This window comes from Diprion similis, chromosome 6, assembly GCF_021155765.1.
Source record: "Diprion similis isolate iyDipSimi1 chromosome 6, iyDipSimi1.1, whole genome shotgun sequence".
In the NCBI taxonomy this organism is placed as follows: domain Eukaryota; kingdom Metazoa; phylum Arthropoda; class Insecta; order Hymenoptera; family Diprionidae; genus Diprion; species Diprion similis.
In genome coordinates, this window is record NC_060110.1 from 8,198,547 (window position 1) to 8,221,078 (window position 22,532).

Consider the following 22,532-nt stretch of genomic DNA (forward strand, 5'->3'; position numbering starts at 1 on the left):
ATAAATCCTTGAAGTAAATATTTCTATATAGAGGGATTATTACTATTACTTTTACTTGGCCGTTAACAATGGATTAATACATTGCAAAAATATGCATCTGTATTGAATCTACATTTTACGTGAAACTTTCTCGACCCCAAATAAACGTTATTACTGTATTAACACATATGTACAGACGGGGTACATAATTAAATATATAAATCATGTTTATTCTTCAACAAAATTCTTTCCTTTGTTTGAAACATGAGTTATGCTTTAAGCAAATATGTATATTTGAGTAAATGTAACAGATTCGAGATTTTAACGTTTTACTCGAAGATAATCAAACTGTTATATAACGTGAAATTATACATGATTCTAAATTGTACTTAGTAAAACACTTGATAAATGTAGATCCGAAATTAAGATTCCGCCAAGCACCGGTAGATCATTGCTGACTATACAGTTCTTATAGATTGTTATACGCATAAAATACAGAGAGACAAAGTAATTTAATAGGACTTTAGGTGTCACATACAATTTTCGCAACATTATTGTATTTGCAGTATTGATATAGATTCAAAAATAGCTGCTCGGTGGCTCGATAAACATTTCCAGAACGAAACACATGAGTTTTGAATTTTCCAAATAATTCAAATATTTTATCCAGTTACAAGTTCCTGCATTCATATGAATATAATTGATTGAATTGTACATCTATGAGTATTTTAAAACTATTTACAATGTTAAATGTCATGAAACTGAGTAAAATTGTATTTATTTTATGCACAATTTTTATACGTCAATCGAGCACAGACGCTTTGTTATTGTATAAATAGTGACTGAAAACGAGTTACTAAAAGTAGAAAAGTAAAGGTATATTAAATATCTCGAAAGTTCATTGAAGCATATGTTGTAAATAATTTATGACTTCCGTATATTTATGAATTGGATTTCATCTCGAGCTGAGTTTGATACGAATATCTTAGGTAATGGATATACCTAAGCCACAGAACCTTCACCTATATGATTTAAGGTTTAATAAGTTGGATATCAATATTATTTTTTATATACATATATAGTTGTACTATAACGAACAGTTGATCCTAGAAACTGTAAATTAATCCACCGTCAATGACAGTTCTAAATTTCGTTGTCCATAGTAGATTCCGTTTTCAAAGAGTATTTCCGAATCAGAAACTCATAGGCTTGTCAAATATGTCAAATAATGAACAAATGTCATAGGACCGTCGTGAAAATGCAAAATAAAACTTAACTAAAAAAATATAATACAAAGTTAGGGTGTATACGGAAACTAGAAAAAAAATCCCGGATTTTTCACGAATTTCCCGGTGAAAAATATTCTGTTTCCCGAGTACCTTACTACCTTGACATAGATTACGGGTATTACTTTGCATATCGAAGATATAAAAAACTTTTATATATTTTTATAACACCGTGTTTGGGTCTTCATGTTTATAGCTTACGAAATATGAAATTGTATCAATGAAATCTGAGTTCACAGCAATAGGCGCAAGAGCTATTCATCACCATGTTAAGGATTTCAGGGTACATTAATAACTTGAATATCTGAAATATGTGAGAACCTTTATTCAGCATCAGGTACATCGCGTGTCTAATAGTATAAGGACGTATGCGCCATTTTTTCCGTATTTTTTCCTCTTTGTATTTGCGCAAAAAACATGATACATTCAAAAATGGTGAAATTGGAGAATGGATCAATTAATGGTAAAAGGTCGTCAGTACTGTCTGTTATGCCTTTTCATCATGAACTTTATAAAATATAATCACGTTCTCTAATTTTCACGGTCGCATGTGCCCACATATGATCTTATACCGTTACGTTTGGTATTATTTTTTTAGAAAATAAAACTTTTTAAACATTCTCTCCAAAATCGACGAATCTACGGTTCAAAGATTTTCAAAGTGTGCGCGAGAAAAAAAATTGGCGGATGTACCGTTACGTCCGATATTATTTTTTGACAGACGAAATTTTAAATTTCTTTTCAAAATACTTATCATCCTCGCAACTTCATCAGAGGTTTTTGCGTTGATCACGAAAAAAACACAATAATGGCGGATGCAACCTGATATCATTTATAAATGTGATAAATGAAAATATACTTTGGTGCGGAAAGCGTGGATCCATCAACCATAAGGCCTTTTACCTTTAATCATTTTTTCGGAAAATTTTAATGTAGATATACGTTGTGAGTACCTTTAAAGCGAATTTCGTAAAAAGAAAAAATTATACGCCCTTTCATCATCGAAATCGCCTTTTTGCTGCATACGTTCTTGTATCATTAGACGTACGATACTATTATACAATGTCAAGTAAGTAAAACGGGAAAATATGTTCCCCAAAAAGTATGAATTGTGCACTAATTGTGCAAAGTTTATGTTATCATCACGGATTACCAGAAAATTGCCGTGTTTTTTCCGGTAAGAAAAATTCCCGGTTTTTCCCCGGTATTCCCGTTTTTCCGCTGCGTATACACCCTAAAATTCCATGTGACGTCGACCATAAATCAGCACAAACTTCTAAAATGAAATTTATCATCAACTGAATCGTGTTGAAGAGATTTTCTATTTACATTAAATAGGTGAATATAGAACATTATTAGTCAGATGGGCTAACCGGATGATATCCTGATAATATGTTGCTCCAGAGCCAGCGTCAAAGAAAGCTATATGTATTTTGCACTGCTCTGCCACCTGACGATCCCGAGCCTGTCACTTGCAGCTGTTGTTCTGCGATATTTTGTTGTTCTAAACGTTCCAGTGACTCGGCGCGAGTTCTTATTGGTCCACCGTGAGTCTGCACCTGTTTCATGCAATAGCGAATGAAACATTGCAAGCTGCTTCAAAGTCTGGTAATATATCCATTTGTAGACAAATCGCTAGTACAAGAGTTCCAGTTGATAGAAGTTGCTCATCCTGAGATTCAAGCACCATTCATAAATCGATGAGATGCTCGGTAATTAATTTTTTGTCAAGGCAAACTGATAGTTTTTTTTTTTTTGTTTTAAATAATTGAAATCTGTATGGTCGAACATAAATAACAAAGTGAGAATCTTTTAATAATGTCAACTTCACCTCTTGACTTGCATTTTGACTACAAATACTCCTTTTCTATTTTCTTATTACACACATAGGAATATTAAAAATGATGAATAATTGATGGGTGATTAAAAATGTTGAATGATAGTTGATTAAAGAATAATTTACCAGTGTGATAAATCACATGATAATGAAGGTAATTAAACGATATCACCATTCAGAAATTGTATGAATTATAGTTATACCTTATTTAAAAGCGAGCCCCTCCCCCCACTGTCATATTTTTACACTTCATATCTCTTTTTCGTGTTATAGCAAAGCTTTTGAGATTGAACGATGAGAAATATGTACGAATTGCTAACATTAAGCGTCTAAACTCCTATCAGGTGTAGGTCAGATTTCCAATAAATCAATTTTTTTCAAATGGCAGTGCAACATCTACTGGGAAACTCGAATTTTGGACAAACATAGTCAGTCTAATAGCATGCTCCCTTTTAGCCAGAATAAAACAGAAATTGTCGAACCTGGATGTTATAATGTTCTATTCAATTTTAGAACATTTAGACATAAAAAAAAAATTTGTAAACTCATTTCACTTTCATAGAAGCGCTATTGAGAGAAAAGTGAAAATTAATCGATCAACTACAAATGTACCTTAGAACAATTCACAATATTTCATTTTAGTGCAAGAATCTAGTCAATATCAACAAAATCATATCCATTTAAAAACTGGTGAATCAATTGGATCAATGCCGATTATACGATAGTTTGGAATCGACCTACCCTTAGGATTTGAGATCTGAAAAAGGGCCACCACCGTCCTCGCTTTATCGTGTATCTACTCACTGTCTGTAGTTTCAGACTTCAGACTGTGGGAGTCGGCCACTCGCGCTCACTCAAGAGGGGTTAGACTGCCGCTGCTGAGTCTTACTTCTCTGGGCTCTGGGGCTGTTGCCGGCCTTCGTTCCTGAGGCTGTTGGCTGCTAGCTCCAGTTGTCACGTGATGCGTAGGCCGGCTGGCAGGATTAGCCACCACATATTCTGTTAATGTCACGTCCGCTGTACCTCCAGATTCCAGAGGGATGGGATTTTGTCGAAAGTGTTCCAGCATGTCATGGATTGCTGGGAACCAGAGGTGTTGAACTCGACATTGTCCTTGATCGTTCAACGTCATTCGTAGGTGCTATCATTGCAAAAATTTATTGAAAAATTACCTTTCTACGATACACAGCCAGATACAAAATAATCATGGGATGTGACACGATTGAGGTGAAATTGTTTCTTTTTTTCTTTATTCGACCAATTGGTGTATTTATTACAATCCCTGGAGAGAATCAATTCCATCATTCATGAAGATCTTAGTCAGGAAGTATCTAGGGATATTAAACTGACAATGTAGTGCTTCGAACGTACTTTCAAGAATATCATAAAAATTACTGACTTATCTGCTAAGCAAATAACTACCCATTCATTGTATCTGCCGCACATCAAATGTAATTCAACCGAGAAATAAGTGTTAATATAACATTTTCACAAACCGTATCTCAAATATTCATAATTGGAGTTTAATGCAAAGAAGTGTTTTCATTGAAACATTGCAACTTCTTTTCTCGTACGCTTATTTTGATCAAAATTTTCAGCTTAACAAATGTGTTTCCAGGAAATACTTCGATTCATGCAAGATCACTAAGGGTTGTTCCGATATGTTACCTACTACGACTGAGCCAATGTAGAATAATCTACCTTTGCTCTTCCTTGAAAGTTGAACGTCAGAACGAATTCCCCTTTCCTGGTCTCACTTTGCCGGACTAGGAATACTCCATGCCCGTTAGCTGCGCTGTGAAGGACCAGTTGTGCTGCGTCTGATCTGGGTAATGTTCCGTGAAACCACCGATATTCACGTAAGCTGGTCGACAAGTCTAAATCTCCGTCGTTACCAGATACTAAAAATATTTGAAAAAATATCATCAATGCTGTAAAATGGGTTCAGTGAAAACATCATAAGCCCGGTAATCTATATGCATCGAATGGGGCAGGATTTCACTTAAATATTTCAAGTCATTATTTCTAAATTCAGCTCTTGTATTACAGAACTGGCCTGGAAATATAACGACTGGTCAAACTAGTAATAACTCGTTTTATAACTATTCGATATTTCAAATACTGGGATAATTACCATGTTTGGATCCTAATATATTACCTTTATAATTTAATACAATCTATTAATATATATAATGATTAAAATAATCCTAATCTAATGCTATTAAATTACAGTTCTGATTACAAGTGGCTTTATTGATTTTAAATTGAACAATGCATTACCTTGAATGCTGTTATTTTTTCAAAGTTTAGAGAGATCGGATGATTCCGTTTGTTAAACGAATTCCCGTTTGTCATGATGATTTTCTCTGGATGAAAATTATCAAGAGATAAACTAAAATCATTACTTTCTAAATTTCACATTCTCAATTCCGAAAACATCTAATCATCTTGCGGACCAGGATTAGTTATGCATATTCCAAACGAAGTTGTTAATAACAATATTTATTTGTGTAGATCATTAATTCTCGCGAATACGATTTTAGAGAGATTATACTTGTGTATCATTTTGTAGCTCAACAAGGTTATCATTTTTCTAATTTTATAATGCCACAACTAGCAATCTTGGTAGATACAGTTTCGACAGATAGAGCTTCGACCTTTTTTTTTAGCTCATTAGTAGCAGTTCAAGAAAACCCGTGTATGTGAAACTTTGTTAGGTTTTTAGAGATATACTCCTGTTTCATCAACAATTATATCAATGTTATTGAAAATTTGTGAGAAAATTCATTTGCAAATACGTTTTAAAAATACTATACATTACAAGATGTTTCTATCTCGAGAAGACTTTGTTTTCATTAAATTCAATGATTTTGCACTCTGCCATTTTCTTATCTCAACATGATTCTGACTAGATTCCATACTCGAAAAGTCAACTGAACGGCGTGATTTTTTCAATAAAATTGTCAGTTTCTTTCTTTGATTATGGAAAAACAAAAATCAATCTTGATGCTAACTACTTTATGGTACAACTTGTTCATCAATTGTGAAGTTTTGCCACTATTTTCATATTATAAAATTTGTGACTTGTGTACGTTACATTACACTTTTTCATTATCCCTTTCTGAATCCTGGTTTCATGGTGCATTACTAAAAAAAAAGTATATATTGTTATAATGACATATTTATTGCCAAGTTTCCAGGACAATTTTAAAATGACTTTCAAGGAGTCGGCTTTTCAAAATAAGAGTATGTTTCGTTTATCATGGTTAGCTAAATTTCATATTTCCTAAATTTGCGAAACAATGATTTTTCCTAAATATGCATCGTAATAGTAACGTTACTAATTTCATCCTTGTATGAAAAATACATTCTGTGATATTTGTATGCTACTATGCACACATTACTTATATAGAAATTGTACAGATATGTAAAACAGATTTTTGTCAAGTTGATTTGTTTCGCTTAAAATATTAGCAATACACGAAAACGTGACTTGTGCAATAATGAATTTTTTGCATACCTAGCTCCAATAATCCTGCAAAGTATGGTGAGTCATTACAAAAATGAAAGTACTCAAATTCTCGAAATAAATTGGAAGAGTGGAAACATGTAAGCCGAAAAATTCCAACTATAATAGTAAATTGAATTCGAATGGTCAACAATCTAAATCATGCAAATGGCAATTCCAGAACTTTTAAGATCCCTCGAACGTTTCCAATATTTATAGCAGCGACGCCAAGAATTCTGTGAGTAAAACTCTCAGACCGTTCTCAGCTTCTCACGTTTAAGACAATCTTAGAACACTCACATTCCTCCATTTCTTGATGCGAGGGATAAAGTAGGTCCAAATTACTGTTGCTACTGAGTCTGAGCCGTGGAGGTAACTCAGGGGGGTTTCCCTGCTCTTCAAGACTGTGATGATCCTGGATCGTTCTTGTATTTTTACTCGCCGAATTAGCCCTGACCCTTTCCCCGTCGGAGTTAGAACTATGAGCAACAGAATTAGCGGCGGGATCGCCAGGTGTAGAGCCTGTGGCGTTGGAAGTAGTAGGTGCAGATCTCATGCAGTACTTGATAGTAGCAAGCCAAGATCGCATGTCGTTAGAATCGTGAGCCTCAATAACGAATTCTAAGTTCTGTTCAGCCTTGAGAACGAAGGTATTTTCATGGTCCGGCATTTCCAGAGCAGTAGTTTCCCTCGCCTCTGTTATCCTGAAGCAAAACACGCCGCTTCTCGGCTTGAAGGCCTTTGGTGGTGAGTAGAATTCGAGCATGTAACCACCAATGGCCTTGACAAGGGCGAGTCGACACTTCTCCCACTTTTGGGTTCCGTCTATGTTTTCACCTATTAGGCAATTGACGATTCCCTCCTTCCTGCACTCGACGACAATCTTGGACAGCTTCGCCTTGGAGTGTTTGTCCCTTCTGTGCTCGCTGTGAGATAACTCGACCTCGTCGCTCTGTTGCTTGTGGAAGAATCCTTTGCCCTTTTTGAGACCCTTGAAAGACAGACGTCGGAAGAACGGCTTATGCACCGGCTTCGGTGAGACCGGTTCGCCATCCTGTTCAGAGTAATCGCTGAACTCTTCGTTCGACGAGGCCCGGACCGGCGGTCTAGTGTTGTTTTGATTATTCGGAGGGTTCGCGTCGACGTCGTTGCCGGAAGCCTGGTTGTGGAGTCGCGTGTCATAGGAGGGTGACCTCGTGCTACGGCGCAAAAATTCCGTCTCAAAATGCTCGCAAAATGTGTCGACAAATTTTCGCAGAAAATCGCGATGCGATAGGGTTGCCCTCGCGCTTTCCGGAAGGTTAAGATTAACGTACGTGCAGAATGCCTTCGCAAAATCAGACGCCGCCGCTCGGGCGTGCCTGTCACAAAATTCTGCCCAGTTGTCCGCACCCTCGGCGTTGTTGTAAACACTCATTATTCTTATTGCTCTATTGCTGTAGAATTTTTGTAGCTTGATTTTGTTTCAACTCACTACTTGCATGCGTGTTTGTTTACCTGTCGTTGTTGTTTTGTTACTTATTTGTTGTTTTGATTTTTGGATTTTTTTCCTTTTTTTCTTCTATCTTTTGATTTTTCTTTTAATATTCGCCTTTCACAACGTTGTTAATAACCATCCATACACACCCATACACTAAGCTACTTGTTTTTGTACCAATTAAGTACCGCTCGGTACTATCTACTCGGTGAAATAATTCCGGTCATCGTACCGCGTACGTGAATCACATTCGACGCGCGTTACTCCCTAATAAATGCCGACTAATCAACGCTCAATCGAGATGCACCTGTTTACGGAGATCAATCACTGTTACACACGGGCCTCGCGTGATAACCTCTCCTTTTGCTCGCAGAGGCTCAACCAGCCTCCACTTCCGCTGCTGATGCCGGCGCCGCCGCAATCTTCTTGTATTTATTTTCGTTGTGTATTTCAGTAGTTACTACCGCTTACAGCGAAATTAAGATCTTCTTACTTACCGGCGAACGATCATCGAATTGATCAGCTCCACTGATAACTGCTGTGAGCATTCGCTGATATGTTTGAGGATTTCGATCGGTAAGGGAGTCCGTCGACGGTAAGGATGGAATCTGCAAAGACTTTTGTGATCCCTGTGATTTTTTTCAAACAAGAAACCAAAGATCCGTATGATTTATCGCGATGAGTCATTCGTCTTTGTACTCACGTTTCAATTTCTTCCGCCGGCCGAACGTATGATCTACATTTGCAGAACTAACATCCTCTACCTCAGATTCTCGAAGGCTTTTCAAGGGAATAGACTCAGGTTACACATTTTGATGCGATATCCTATCCGTTTACTCTAGCTCCTTACCTAAAACGAGTAATGTATAATCCATAGTGCTTTCAAGGTGTCGGTGAATGTTTCTCTATTTTCTTTTTTTGCTTATAGTAATTTTTAGAAAAGTAGCAGGATAGCCGTAATCATATTGTCGAACAAGGTGCATTGTTACTCAGCGTCGTGAAGAGTACAGACTGTCAAGCTTAAGTGTTTTTACAGTGCTGAATAGTCAAATGTAATTCCTAGCAGATGGATAAAAAATCGTTATGCGTTAATCGTTAAATCGTTATAAACAATGCTTGGTTTCATTTCTCCCTGCTGTATAAAGGCTTACTCATTTTTTTCAGTCGCAGAGCAGATGAATTGATTATCTTGATAGTTTTTTTTTTAATCGCTCATCACGATTGGCACTGCAATTGTTGTCCCAAAATTAGCTATAACGGAGTTTTACATTCCATTCAAATAGATTCGTATTAGAATCAAAACATCCACACCAGATAACCGATTTGACATGTGATATCACAGCCGTGCATGGGGGTATAATCAATTAGTCATAACGATATTATTTCAACCTCAGTCGCGCTAACTATATGTATATGGCTTGTAATTATTCCAATTAAACCATGTTTCCCTAAATGCCGCATGAAATTTACCGAGAGATCACTTGATATCTTGCTGTACGAAAACACTTGAGAGAATAGCTGCTGGAGCAAATGTTCGCATAGTAGGTTGTATGATCGTTAACGATTACGCTGTGCTGAAAAGGCAGCTTGCAGATGTACCGAGTTTGTTCAGCGCCATCGAAACATCAGTTAGCTGAGGTGAACCAAAAAGGATAAGAAACTTTGAACTCTTCCCTTCAGATAGCTTACAAATTTTCTGAAGACATGCTTCGGTTGAAAAGAAAATTTATTACAAAGGAACGTCTCCGTAATACCAAACCATAATAATTGCATAAATGATGCCGGCGAATGTTGAATGAAAACAGTTTTATATAAAACGCGAGCATGTTTTACGCGATTTTCCATGTGTGTTCTTCGTACGCAAAGTACCCGTTTTTATGACGGTCACGTGAGTCTGCGAATGCGCATGCGCGGAGTACAGAAAAGACCACTTTCAATTTCAAGTCGTCGAAATTAAAGTGGTTTTTTCTATACAAATCTGACATTACGCGACCCTAATCTCACTTTCGTGCTTCGTAAAAAAACGCGTAACATAGTCTCGCCTCACGTATTTGCAATATTCGTCTTCGGCTCACCTACGACTCATATTGCAAACTTATGCTCGACCCGAAAGATAGAGTTTGCCTCCTTGTCACAGGATATACTATTCTTCATTATACAAACTGAGTACCCTGCAAATTCATATTTTATCATCCTGAGCCAACAAAGCAATTAATTTGCCGTCTCCCATATAATAGATCTCTTCGTTGATCCAGAATCTCACTGATCTTCGTAACGATCTATCTCCACCCTGTAGGCCTTCTAAAACAAGGCTCCTTAATTTGGGGATTACAACTCCATACATACCGACAAGAAGCCCACTAAATGTGCACACTGTACGATAAAATAAAATTCAGCGAACGGTACATTGCGCTTGAAGTTTCAGAAAACATGTTAAGTAAATGAAAAACTAGAAAAGGATGGCAATGGCGAAACGGTTGATTTGATAGATTCGGTAACACGTGCATGGCTAGAATCAATTCCGTCGCACTCTGCCCGCATCTATATACTCGTCCATCGTGTTTATACGAGGGAAATCTATAGGTATAATATGTACATATATTTCTACCAAGTCGTAGCTACACTGCACAGATTCTATCTTCCGATTTGCAGCTCGCAAATCGATTCTCTGCAAGGCTTCCTTTTATGTATCTATACCATTCGATGGACCCGATATCTTTCCGGACGTAAATGCGGAAAGTTTGCTTCCTGTATAGCATAAATTACATAGATATATATAGACGCCGGTATAGGTATAGGTATAGATAAAGGTATGTACCCGGTATGTACAAGAAACAGTCGCGATATTAAACGAAGATGACGATGCATTAATCCCTTTGGTATAATCTTAGCCTCGTGAATAAAAGGAGTGTTGAAAGGACCAGCTGAAGCTTGTAAACGCGTCTGCTGAAGAACGCGTCGACGTCGACCGCCGGGCAGAACCGCTGATGAGATTCCCCAGATTTGGTAAATCCCCTATCTGTCGGAGCTTGACAGCGACAACAAAACCCACACAATCGCAGAAGGCCAGCTTCTACCGTTATACAGACTTCCTGGTTCTTCCCGTGAAGCTTTTCTCCCAGGGTCGCCATTTAATTTCATCTCATATTTACGACCACCTCGTCGCCTTATCCCGTTTGTAATTACCTCGGTGGTCTGATTTTTTTCATAAAAAATTGAATAGCGCAGATACCGAGATAGGCAAGCATCTATCGATATCGAAGTAGGTTGGTTGTACAATGTACAATGTGTGTACATACACACATACCCTTTCCGTTGAATGGGTAGGTAGGTATTATGTATCACAATGTGGGGTTCGGGGTTCGTTATAAAAAAAAATCCATTCTCTCCGTCGGCCTAATTGATAATCCGAGGTATAATTAATCTGTCTTATTAATGTCAAGCTTGTGATTCCAGCGGATACTATAATAATAATAATAATAAGAATAATGATAACGACGAGTTACGAAAGAACTTGAAGTCAAACGTGAATATAGACGATATTCCGTTTTTACTCGAATAGACAAGTTAAATAGCTGCGTTTAAAATTCGCTAGGTAATTTGAACATTGTTAAATTATATCTGGTTTTATCTAACTCTGGTGTTCATATATAACATAAAATTGAACTCTATATAGTGAAACACTGAAGTCGTTTTTGTTAAAGTAATTACTGTTCGCTGTGGTAACTCACTGGAAAATACGACAGTTTCAAATTTTAATAAAATCCGATCATCTTGTGGGAGAGACTTTAACATATATATCAGAACTTTCTAAACTTTTATAAAGCACCTTTAGTGCAGAAAGAAACACACTTTCGTTGCAAATAATCCAGTGACTCGTTTTCGTTATCGATTAGTTCATCTAAGCGTCTCCTCATCAGCAAATTCAGCTTTGTAAGATAAAATTTTCAAATTTTAACAAAGTTTGCAAAGAGTTTATAAGCACTGCAGGTATAGGCCCGAAGCAGGTATATAAAAGGAAAGTTAACCCTCACTTTGGCACGTGTTTACAAACGTAAACCTTATCTGATTATCGAGCAGGCTGGTGTATGCTTATTTTTACGAGATTCGGTGTTTTACTCTCGTAAAAATTAGTACGGAAGTTCAAATTACCCCTTCATACCTTGTATACACTTTTCCGATAGTTATATTGTCGAGCTGCGTAAAACAATTAATCATCCAGAGTTATGGTACAAGGATGAGGGGGTAGAAAAATTGCAGCCCCTTCGGTGTAATCAATGAAATTATACTTTGCTTCGCTATGGCGGCGTTTTTATTATACATTGGGGAAAAATTAACTAGTTGACACTGTTGAACAAAATTATTAATGACTTTGGATTCACCGTCGACATAAATCGTTCTAAGTTTGTGCAAGAATATCAAAGCAATACTCACACTGTTTATCAGTGACGGGAATGAAAGATTTATTGCTCTACGTAGGCGTAAAATGGGAATTTAAGGTCCGTTTTGTGGGTGTAAAATAGCGTTTTACACACCGGTATGTTGAAAATGAAAAAGGTTGAAATTACGGCACAAGCTTTGGGAGGCATAATTAACAATTTTCATTTTCATTTTCAGTTTGAAAATTCAAAAATTAACAACTGATAAAGATTGATTGAACTCGCTTCATTTTTTTTTGTTTAGTTAAAAACCCTTCTGTGGTGAAACAAAAAATTTATATCGTCATTACTTTTATTAAATATGCTTAAACATATTTTTGAACAATAATGTATTATTGTTCTTCAGGGGGCGTCCCGCCGCCCCAACCCCTCGATGGTGGCTTCACTCTTGTATCCTTTTCTTCTTTTTCCTGCCTTCTTATTCACAATTTTTGTGCAATGCTTTCCAATTTTACGCCTCGTAGGGCAAAAAATATTGTTCTTATCACGAGCGTAACGATTTACACCCTCGTACGATCACGCCAAGCACTCGGGTTGTAAAACCGTATTGTACGCTCTATAAATACGAAAACTGTTATTTCGTTCGTCAATGACTGGGTTTGATCAAATCTTAGAACGTCAGGGATAGAAAAAAAATGCCAATCAGAAAATTAGTGACAGCCATAACAATTTGGATACGAAACTCTGGTTCTGGTAGGACGGCCATCACTTATGGTGGCGTATAGATCTGTATCAAGCAGAGCTATACGTGACGGTTTTATTTGCTTGCCAATGCCAATAAGCTAAAGCGTAGATTAATGGTCAGAAATTATGATTTATTTACAAGGATCGAAAGAGATTTCGATTTGTATAAAATAAAAAAATAAAAAAATAAGTAAAAATAAAAATAAAAATAAAAAAATTAAGCGCCGCAGCCACGAAGGGCTTTAACGTAAGTCTGATTTACAACAACGCTAATCATGTCACCGTCGCTTGGCGCGTCTACACATCAACGGAAAAAATATTAGCATGTCGGTACTCTCAATAATCTGAATCATCCGGTATCTCATATGCTCGATGTCACGCAGAATTTATCTTCGTCAGTCTTGATTCAACCGTAGATGAATAATTGGCCAGGTGCAGATGTTTAGGGAAAATTATTACCATAGTTAATTGCTTCCATTATTTAACTAAATTTGGTATCCAGGTAACAATTATATCTATACTGTCTTGAAAATATGGTACTGTTTGAAAAGCTTATCACGCTACCGGTCACCGCAGCGTCTGTGGAAACCGGAACCTGTCCAATTAGGCAAACTGATTTGTATACACTTTCACTTAATTTACCCTCGTGGTAGAATCGATTGCGCGAAACGGTATCGAGGAACTGTGCTCGCACGTTATTACGAAAGTATTTCGTTGCGTTTAAACGGATGATTTCGCTTTCGAGTTTCTGTGTAAATAAAATATAATTACATCTCAAAATCGAATTTAATATCGTATAAATTACGTCTTCGGATCGATGAAATTATACTAGCTGAACTTCAACGCGAGTAGATACTCGTATTTCTGTACGTCGTACCTGAGTACTTCAATGAGGTGAGGTTTTAATTAATGATTTTCAAGTAGGGAAACGCCTCGAAATATGAACGCTCCACTCGAGAATGGTTTTCTTGTTAGCGCTGAAAATCCTCGTTTCATCTTTCTGCCGTTTTATACTTGGCACGTATATGTATAACGTACTCTACATTTATATGCATTACCTTAAATTGAACAGACTAGCAAACAGCGTCTAGGGGTTGCCGAGAGGTTATTCAAATCTCATGGAAACCGCGTTATGTTGGAAGTAATCAATGAATTCCACGTATTTCGCAATTACTTTATCCCACAAATTTGGACGCAGTCGCACCTGTACCTCGATTCATTGTAATATTACTTATGATGTAATCTAGTCTATATCGAATTTCTATTGCTTTTCGGGTGATCGTTGAAAAATTTGGTATCCGAATAGTCTCCTAGACTTCACAAATTCCTCGCCGAGAGAAACTTCTCACAGTTGTGATTAATACACAGTTCTTAACTATTTCCAGTTTCTACCATAAATGACAAACGTAGTTCTGGGTACAAGACAAAAATGAGTTTTGTAGTTTAAATCAGAAAGTTCAGTCTGTGTTACTATTCTTTTCGATTATACTCACATATGGTAATTTTTTTTGCAATTACTGCGATGATTTGATGTTGGTTGAAAATTGCATTCATGTCAAGACCTTATTTGACTGAAAAAATTTATTCAACCTAAAGAAAAAAGTTAACTACGTGTCAACCAGAAAGTGTAATATTTCCAGCTATAATTACACTAAATGGTTAAGTGCACCACATTTTCGCGTAATATCAACAATATATGAAGTTTTACTAAATATAACAAATAAAATTTTTCTTAGTCACTTGTTAAGAGAGACGAGTATCCTAATGTAATACAGACAGGTATAATCTGTACATATTTATGACACGGGGCTACTTTGTTGAAAATTTTTAATAAGACCTGCCTTTGCCATGTGCAGGTTAAAAAAGCAATTCCGTTGGGTTTCCTTTCACGAGCAAAGCACGGTTTCATTAATTATGTACACGGGTTTGAAAATTTCTTACAGTCATATCTTCACATTAAATATATATAACGCTTCAAAGACATGAGACCGGATCAATTAGCCCAACGACCGAGTCAACGATCCCCAACAACAGGATATCGAATAGAATAGATAATAACACGAGGTAATTGGTGCGGCTTCTGTGTCCGCAAGGTGAAACAAGTAAGCAGCGTTAACTTGGATGAGAAACAATAGCTCGGTAAGAATCGGACTATCATTATTAGTTACCACGCTATAACGTAGTTAAATATTCAGCTTTTCTATATCTCGCAGCGTCATTGCCACTGATAAAAGTAAACCTCCCTCCCTCCCTATAACTATATGCCCTGAATCCGAATTAAATAGTTCACTGATTTCGAAAGATGTCACCTCGACGTCTTATTCCCATTAAATATCGTAAGATTGGATTTCCTCCGAGGCTTGCACCCTGCACAATACGGATGCAGGTCCGTAAAACAAATGTGTGCATGTATATACTTACATATAGCACGATTGCTATGCATATAGTCTATAATGCAATGGTTCGTACACCTAGTATATAACACACTGGTCTATATATCGCGTAAGACGCATATAACAGGGGTTTGTATACATACGTAGGTACATTATATACATACATATATGCATTTCTGTAGGCGGGGGTGTGTGGGAGAGGCCGAGGCGGCGGGGGTGTTTCCCCAGTGGCTGCGAGGCAGGAGCCTGCGCGTTTCGAGGGGAGGATTTCGGTTTTTAATGCTGGGTGTGGTAGTGGGGGTCTCGCTACCAGAGTACGAAGAGCGCGGCGTGAACCTCGCCAACCCTCGCCCCGCAGCCGAGGGGCCAGTGACTTTCGTGGCATTGTAACACGTGCGCGGAGAAACAGCCCTTATAATACGATTATCTCGGTGTTTATCGCGGCGATATCGTGGCAGGTTTTTTTTCTCCTCCGCGGGAACACTTAGGACCCTTGTTTTTTTTTTTTCACTTGTTTTTTCATCTCGTTACACGTCGCCCAAAACTGTTATCATCGCACGTGATTTTCAGCCTCTCCGTCCATGTAGAATCAAATTGAAGAAGAAATAGATAATATAAATGAAAACCCCAACGATAATAATAATATAATATAATAATAATAATAATAATCACAACCGCAAATTAGCTAATGAGAAGAATAGAACGTTAGGATTGAACTGGTCAGAAAATCGGCCGGACCAAACACGCTCCGAGTGACAGCGATTGCTGAGGAAAGTGTAAACGCGGTTCGGCTAAACGTCTTGGTGGAAAACGAAAAGAGTATATTGTCAAAGTAACGTTAGGACGATTGATTATTGTGCGACGTTCGAGGTTGGTGACGAACGCGAGTGAGTGACGGTTTACCGATGAAATTCTGACGTCGATGTGAATTCGTTCGAAAGTTGTTATACATTTGTAGAAAAAAACGGACGAGCAATGGCTGATCCTCCGAAATGCGTAACAACCCGATATTGGTGTATTAATATTATCTGAACAAGGTATATAATATTGATGAAAGTGAAGAGGATTTGAAAAGTGGTACAATGTCTTCAATCTGGAATTCGGAATTCTTCCGTCAGTATTCACCAGTCTGACCAAAAGCTGTAGTGCATTACAATAACGCTCTGCAAAATTACACCTATTATTAGGATTCTTAGCAATTTCCCTACATGGCGCCACACTTCGCGCCTGCAGCCCAGCCCTGCGGCTGTAAATAGCGGTAGCCTTTAAGGTCGGTGAATAAAATTTTGTAGTACTAAAAGCTAGCTCGAAGCTGTCGCGGAGGTGGTGGGTTAGGCAATGAGATTAGGAGGAGGCAAGGGGACCGGATATAGCGGTCTGAAATTCGATTTTTTCCCCTTCTATCTTTCTGTTCCACCTACTATAATATCCTCTGCGATCCTCTGCTGCATTGAGCTGTAACTCGAAGGTTCAGGATATCTGATACGGTTGAATCGTTTTGCGGAAACCCTGCTGGTCGAGTCGTATTAAAAATCATTTGGTCGAGAAATGCAAACATAGGTTTCTTATAGAATTTATTATAATATTTAATCCAGTTATAGCAGACGTCCGAGTATAGGGTGTTGTATAGGTGTGCCTACACACACGCACACATATGTATATACATAACGTACTGGCTGGGCACAGACCTAAGGCTTACTGAATGTTAGAACCTAAGCTATGCCGTTGGAGGCCATAATCCACTTATGCTGTGAACGCTTAGCGGTGTACTAACCATTCGGCCAAGTTCCTTTGCTGGATTCTTTTCACCGTCATCATGACAAGAAAGAAACTATCCGTCTTTGGAATAAATCCACACTACCGTTGGAATTAGTGGTCGAAATTGCGAACTGTTGGTGCGATGTGATTATTTTCACGACAATTTACCCTGTTATTTTTCGTTTTTTGTTGATTAAGCGTGAATCTAAGGTTTAATCGTAATTTATCATTTCGTGAAACGAAACTAAAGACTCGATTAAAAAAAATGTATATTATAAAGTAACGAAACGCACGTGGAATCTGCTAATAAATATAGCTAAGTGTTAATCGCACTTCGCGTTACACGGAGAGACCCTTGTCGCCTTGGTCACGAGGGAATCCAGTTCTGTAACGTAAGTGGTTTTTAAGGAGCGGCGTTATACCGCCGGACGGCCCGCACTTCGGGGATTTCCGGGGAAAAGTTTGCCGAGTTATCTCACCGTTTCTGAAGGCTTATACCGTGGATGGAGTTTTGAAGATATCTCCTGGGAAGCGGCCATTATAGTGCGGGAAATGACAGAATATTGGCTTGGCCGTTCAGATCGCATACAAGCCCTGATAACTCCCTCAACTCAAGCGGAAACGCCACTTCGTGCTAACAACTATCGCACGGTAAAAAGGATCTCTTTAGTTTTCCGCATCAAAGGATCCTATTAAGGGGAAGAATTCGAGCGGACGGAGGGAATTTCCCGATCCCATCATTACACAAACGGCACCTCGCGGCCTCCAAGAGACCAAAACCAACCGCTTCTGTCGACGAGGTCTCGAGATCACAGAGGAACTGGGAACCCCCGGAGAAAATGTCCCACGAAACGCACAAAGGGCGATCCCAGCCCACCAAAGCCAGACGGGAGGAGACATGAAACTGTCGGTATCGGCGTATCGAGCTCAGGCCAGTGCTCACAAGAAGATTCTGTGCAGTTATCAGCACCAGCTGAGCTACGGCGCCACCAGCCAGGCCGGAGGCCCTCGCACTCCGTCCGACCCCGCAGCGGGCCTGAATTTCAAGGTAGGTGAAGGGGGTCGGTTACAGTGAAATTCATGAACGCCTTAACCCTTCCGGCTAACTTGTTTTCGCTCGGAAGAAAATGCGAGTTCGACGATAATTATAATTAATTATGTGACAATATGCATCAGATTTTCTCACGTAAGCTGCTTCGCCAGTTATTGTCGCATGGTTTGAACGGAATCAAAATCGCATTTTTTTTCAGACCGAAAACAAGTTAGTCGGAAGTTAAGACGTTAAATGCATGTTACTGTACCAGTTGCGGCCATATTCATCGTTTGTAATCTGAGGTTATGGCCAGAAATGGTACAGAGACGGTCCAATTCTGTTTCCCATTTCTACGATCTTATTCCACCGGTCTTCGCTGTTGTTCCATCATTCCTGTACCGGTCTGCGTAAACTTGAATGGATTGCAATTTGCAACACCACCCAACCGCTTTTCACGTTATAATTATGTAAGCCGGGGTTCGAAATGACGCCATGTTGGATTACCGGGAAGGGTTTTGCGGGCAGGTAATTCCCCCGAATCTTGGCCTCGATGAGAGGTTTAACGATCAGTGACTCACTCTAATTCCTCCACTCTGTTCGAGCACCGTTGAGAAGCTGTCTCTTTGTGTGTCTCTTCGCTCGTGCCGCAGAGTTTTAAAGCTGCGAAGCTTAAACTCGGCAAAATTTCGTCAATCACCGGTCACGGGGTGTGCAGAGCATGGTCAAATGGGAAATTTATACGACTTTCAAAGCCAATTCCCCTCCGTAGTTCCCCATGCCGGCTTCTTCGTATTCGGCGAAGCCATTAGTCAAGCCCTCCGAATCAGAGGCTCTCCAAGTCACGTGGCATCGGACGAGACGACACTTGTCCTCTCAACGATCCGTAGGGAAACCAGTTAGTTCCCACACTTCATATATATACCCTCTTCTGGTTTCTCGTCGGTATAAACGTACCTGACCCTATCTCCTTCGATTCCGTGATAAACATCCGCTCCTTGTAATTCGGGGTTAGGTATACGTATAATCTACGGAGGCGGCTGCAGGGTGTCTCGTCGAGCTGCTCTGAGTAATATTTAAAACCCTCCCCTCACCGTTTCGCGAATTGAATTACGTGGAATACAGATGAATATCTTTAAACGTAACGGGATTACGTGTATAACCCTTGGTTATACCTTATACAGAAATAATATAAGCATAGGCAAGACCGAAGCGAATGTTCAGTGAAAGGAAAAGATAGGGGGTGGCGATTAAAACGCGAGATGTAACCGTTGTGTACACACTTTCTTTTTAACATAATTTTTAATTCAGAGCCAATTCCTGTATCTCGTCTCACGCACCTCGGCTACCCTCGTCAGACCTTCTCGAGTTCTACCTCAAAATCCGAAAGCGAATATAAATCTTTTCGGATTCTATTAAAAAAAAAAAAAAAACTCCCGAAGGTATACTTAATCGTCTAAATTTGAATCTTAATCAGAAAGAGTCCGTCCGATCGTCCCTGCATCCCTGTGGAGACCATTTCTGCCACCTCTGATAAGCGGGAAATAGTTGAAAATCGATCTGCGGTCATCCTTCTTTGACGCTTTATAAAGACGTGAAGGTAGAATCTTACGACCGTATACTTATAGTCATGTTACTTTACAGCCGAGTCTCTATACCTGACACAGATATCAATTCCTTCTCTACTGTTCGCCATCGCCCGGACAATCGAGGGATTTGATACCCTCCGGTTACTTCAGCTCGCCATTGCCGCGGATACGTGCCGCGGACACCGGTTCTAGTTTAACGATCGGATGGTTAAGTTGTAATAATTTTCAACTCACTTCTCATTTGGGTTGGTCATTTACATTATACATTTGCAGCTTCTGTCCCAGTTTCACTTTAACGTATAAGCCGTCAACGTGCTATTTGTGCAGCTGTGCAATGCATACATAATTAGGCGTAAAAGGATGAGGGATAAAATTTTTTTATTGTGCATGCTAAAATCTGTCAGGTTTTTATTACGAATTAGGCTAATTAATATTCTTTCTTAAGTATACAAGGCAAAAACCTTCTTTCATTTGCCAGCTCCTGAGTGCTGATTACCGAATATAAATGTTTTGGTTCGGTTAAGGTTACTGCGTAAACGGGCCTAATTCTATAGCTGGGTAACTGAGGTCATTCCGTTCGAGAATCGAATCAGCAGCCCTGCGAATGCCCGTCACGACTCAAACCTCAATTTAGATACAGCCAGCCCCTGCGATCTCGGCTACCGATATAGTGAGAAAATTTGCAATGAACGAACTTTAATTGCAATCTCTGCGCGAGGTTTAATGGAACGAGAGTGGGAATTAAGTGGAAATTGCACGGGGAAACGAAAGACACACGGTGTTTGTGGGCGGCGCTTCCAGACGTCCGTTAGTTTGTTGGTACGCATTATACGCGGCTTGGAGTGAAATCTAGATGAAACCCGGAGTTTTCGATGAAATTTGGGTTACACTTTGTGCCGCTGGATATTCTAAATGTCTCTATGGGTGCCCTCCAGCCGATGTGGAGCGGGGAGTTTCACAGAAAACTTTCGGTTTATGTATGTGCAGATCGATCAATTATCTGTAAACGGATGTGGGGAAAATTAAAAATTTTTTAAATGCGAATTTGATGTCTTGCAGTATATACCAAGATGCAAAAATCTTGCAAGTTTCAGACCTTTAGTTTTCACGGTTTAGGTGTCGTTATTTTCATCGTGTCCTTATCGCAGAAAAAAACAATGATCCAAGATGTTTTTGGTACAGAAAAGTCTGATATTTCCAACCATAAAATCCATGTTTGGCTAGATGTTTCAGCGAAATATTTTTATTTTATTTACATTTATAGAACTATATTTCAGCATGAAAAAAAAAAACAACAAAAAAACAAATGTCGTACCCTTTGAAAAAATGAAAAGTGAAAAAAATGCGGATCTTCAGACAAACATTAAAAATTTGGGAAAGATAATTTTTCTTTTGAACGAATGTATTTTCTTGCGGTTCCTAAGAATTTATATCCTAAAACCTGAAACGATTTTATGACTGGAAAAATCAGACTATGTATTCTACATCGAGTCATATTATTGGATCATATTCTTTTACCACCACGCGATAAGGATACGATAAAAATTCGAATATGAAAATCAATCTGTTCAAAGTTGAAGAGTCGATGGATCAGAGCTGGAAGTCTGAAACTAACAGAATTTTTGAATCTTAGTATTAATAACTGAAAGATATGAAAATTACTAAAAAATAATTGCAAGCGAGCCTGCGGCTAATGTATGAGATTCGGAGGTATGTGCAGGCATACATACATCGAGAATGGAAGCGAACATGGCGCTAGCGTGTAAAAGACAGAAGAAAGTCTCTCTCCTCGAAGAAAAGAATACTAGAGAGAGAGTCCGCGCTTGCAGCGTTTCGCCACATGGCAACTCCCAGGGAAGATCAATATCCCCACCCGACGTATTTCTCTCTCGACTCGACTCGACTCGACTCTCTATACCTACCACTGTCCCTCTAGATGATGGCGATGCTGCTGGCTTGGTGGTGGTATGTGTGCTACGACCACGTCCTCGGCTACGCGGAGCTATCCCGTCGCTCGTCCTCCGTCCTCCGTCCTCCGTCCTCCGTCCTCCGTCATCCCTTTTCCATCTCCGTCGTCCTACCTCCCACACGCACCCTTCCAGAGTCCTCGACGCCTCGTCGCCTCGATGTCTTATGGTCGCGTTCGTGTTCGGCCTGCACGCAGCTCGGCTGCCTTCTTTTGCGCAGCTTCAATTTCAAATTCATTCAGTAATGTTATAGCGGTAGGTATGTGCGCGGAAGAGAATTCGCAATAATCCCCCTCGTCTCTTAGTTTTGCTCCTTTTCCATCTTCTCGATCTTCTCCCCTTTATCTTCAGATTTTCTATCCCCTCCCCCTCCCCCTCCCCCTCCCCCAGAAAAAGGACGTATCGTTCCTTACGTGTAAAAGTATACGCGCCGGATGAGAACGTCTTTTCACCGGACCTGGATATTCGATCTATATGCTCATAGTGGCTTCTTGTATAACGTTCCGCTGGGTTATCCTGTGACGCAAACGCTCGAAAATGAACAGTAAAGACATTTTTTACTTGCAGGTATTTCATGCGATATTT

General features: G+C 39.0%; 2 protein-coding genes across 7 annotated transcripts in view; one reads left to right on the forward strand and one right to left on the reverse strand.

Annotated features, from left to right (window-relative positions):
• Positions 1-1,927: 1,927 nt before the first annotated feature.
• On the reverse strand, positions 1,928-19,680 carry LOC124407552 (SH2B adapter protein 1). 3 transcript variants are annotated; one of them, XM_046883801.1, is made up of 6 exons: positions 19,675-19,680; positions 19,475-19,480; positions 6,911-8,063; positions 4,804-5,003; positions 3,992-4,243; positions 1,929-2,824 (listed from the first exon to the last, which is right to left on the reverse strand). In XM_046883801.1, exons 3-6 carry the CDS (start codon positions 8,025-8,027, stop codon positions 2,678-2,680), a joined length of 1,716 nt encoding a protein of 571 aa, XP_046739757.1. In that variant the 5' UTR covers positions 8,028-8,063; positions 19,475-19,480; positions 19,675-19,680; the 3' UTR covers positions 1,929-2,677. The 3 variants fall into 3 exon arrangements, with proteins under 3 accessions (XP_046739756.1, XP_046739757.1, XP_046739755.1); XM_046883800.1 differs by lacking the exons at positions 19,475-19,480; positions 19,675-19,680 and having other exon boundaries at positions 1,928-2,541; positions 2,639-2,824; positions 6,911-8,595; XM_046883799.1 differs by lacking the exons at positions 19,475-19,480; positions 19,675-19,680 and having other exon boundaries at positions 1,930-2,824; positions 6,911-8,595.
• The window catches only part of LOC124407551 (cyclic nucleotide-gated cation channel beta-1-like), a 54,185-nt gene continuing 47,909 nt past the window's right edge, over positions 16,257-22,532 (forward strand). For 2 of the 4 annotated variants that reach the window (XM_046883794.1, XM_046883796.1), the window contains exon 1: positions 16,257-18,409. In XM_046883794.1, coding sequence (XP_046739750.1) covers positions 18,260-18,409 — 150 coding nt within the window. In that variant the 5' untranslated portion in view covers positions 16,257-18,259. The remainder of the gene's footprint in view (positions 18,410-22,532) is intronic. The other 2 variants (XM_046883795.1, XM_046883798.1) reach the window with 2 other exon arrangements.

Coding starts and splice junctions, on each gene's coding strand:
- LOC124407552 (XM_046883800.1), bottom strand. CDS start 8,027: ATGAGTGTTTACAACAACGCCGAGGGTGCGGACAACTGGGCAGAATTT. Junction 4,244..4,803: donor ACTTTCAAGGAAGAGCAAAG/GTAGATTATTCT, acceptor TTGCAATGATAG/CACCTACGAATGACGTTGAA. Junction 2,825..3,991: donor CAGCCCCAGAGCCCAGAGAA/GTAAGACTCAGC, acceptor TGCATGAAACAG/GTGCAGACTCACGGTGGACC.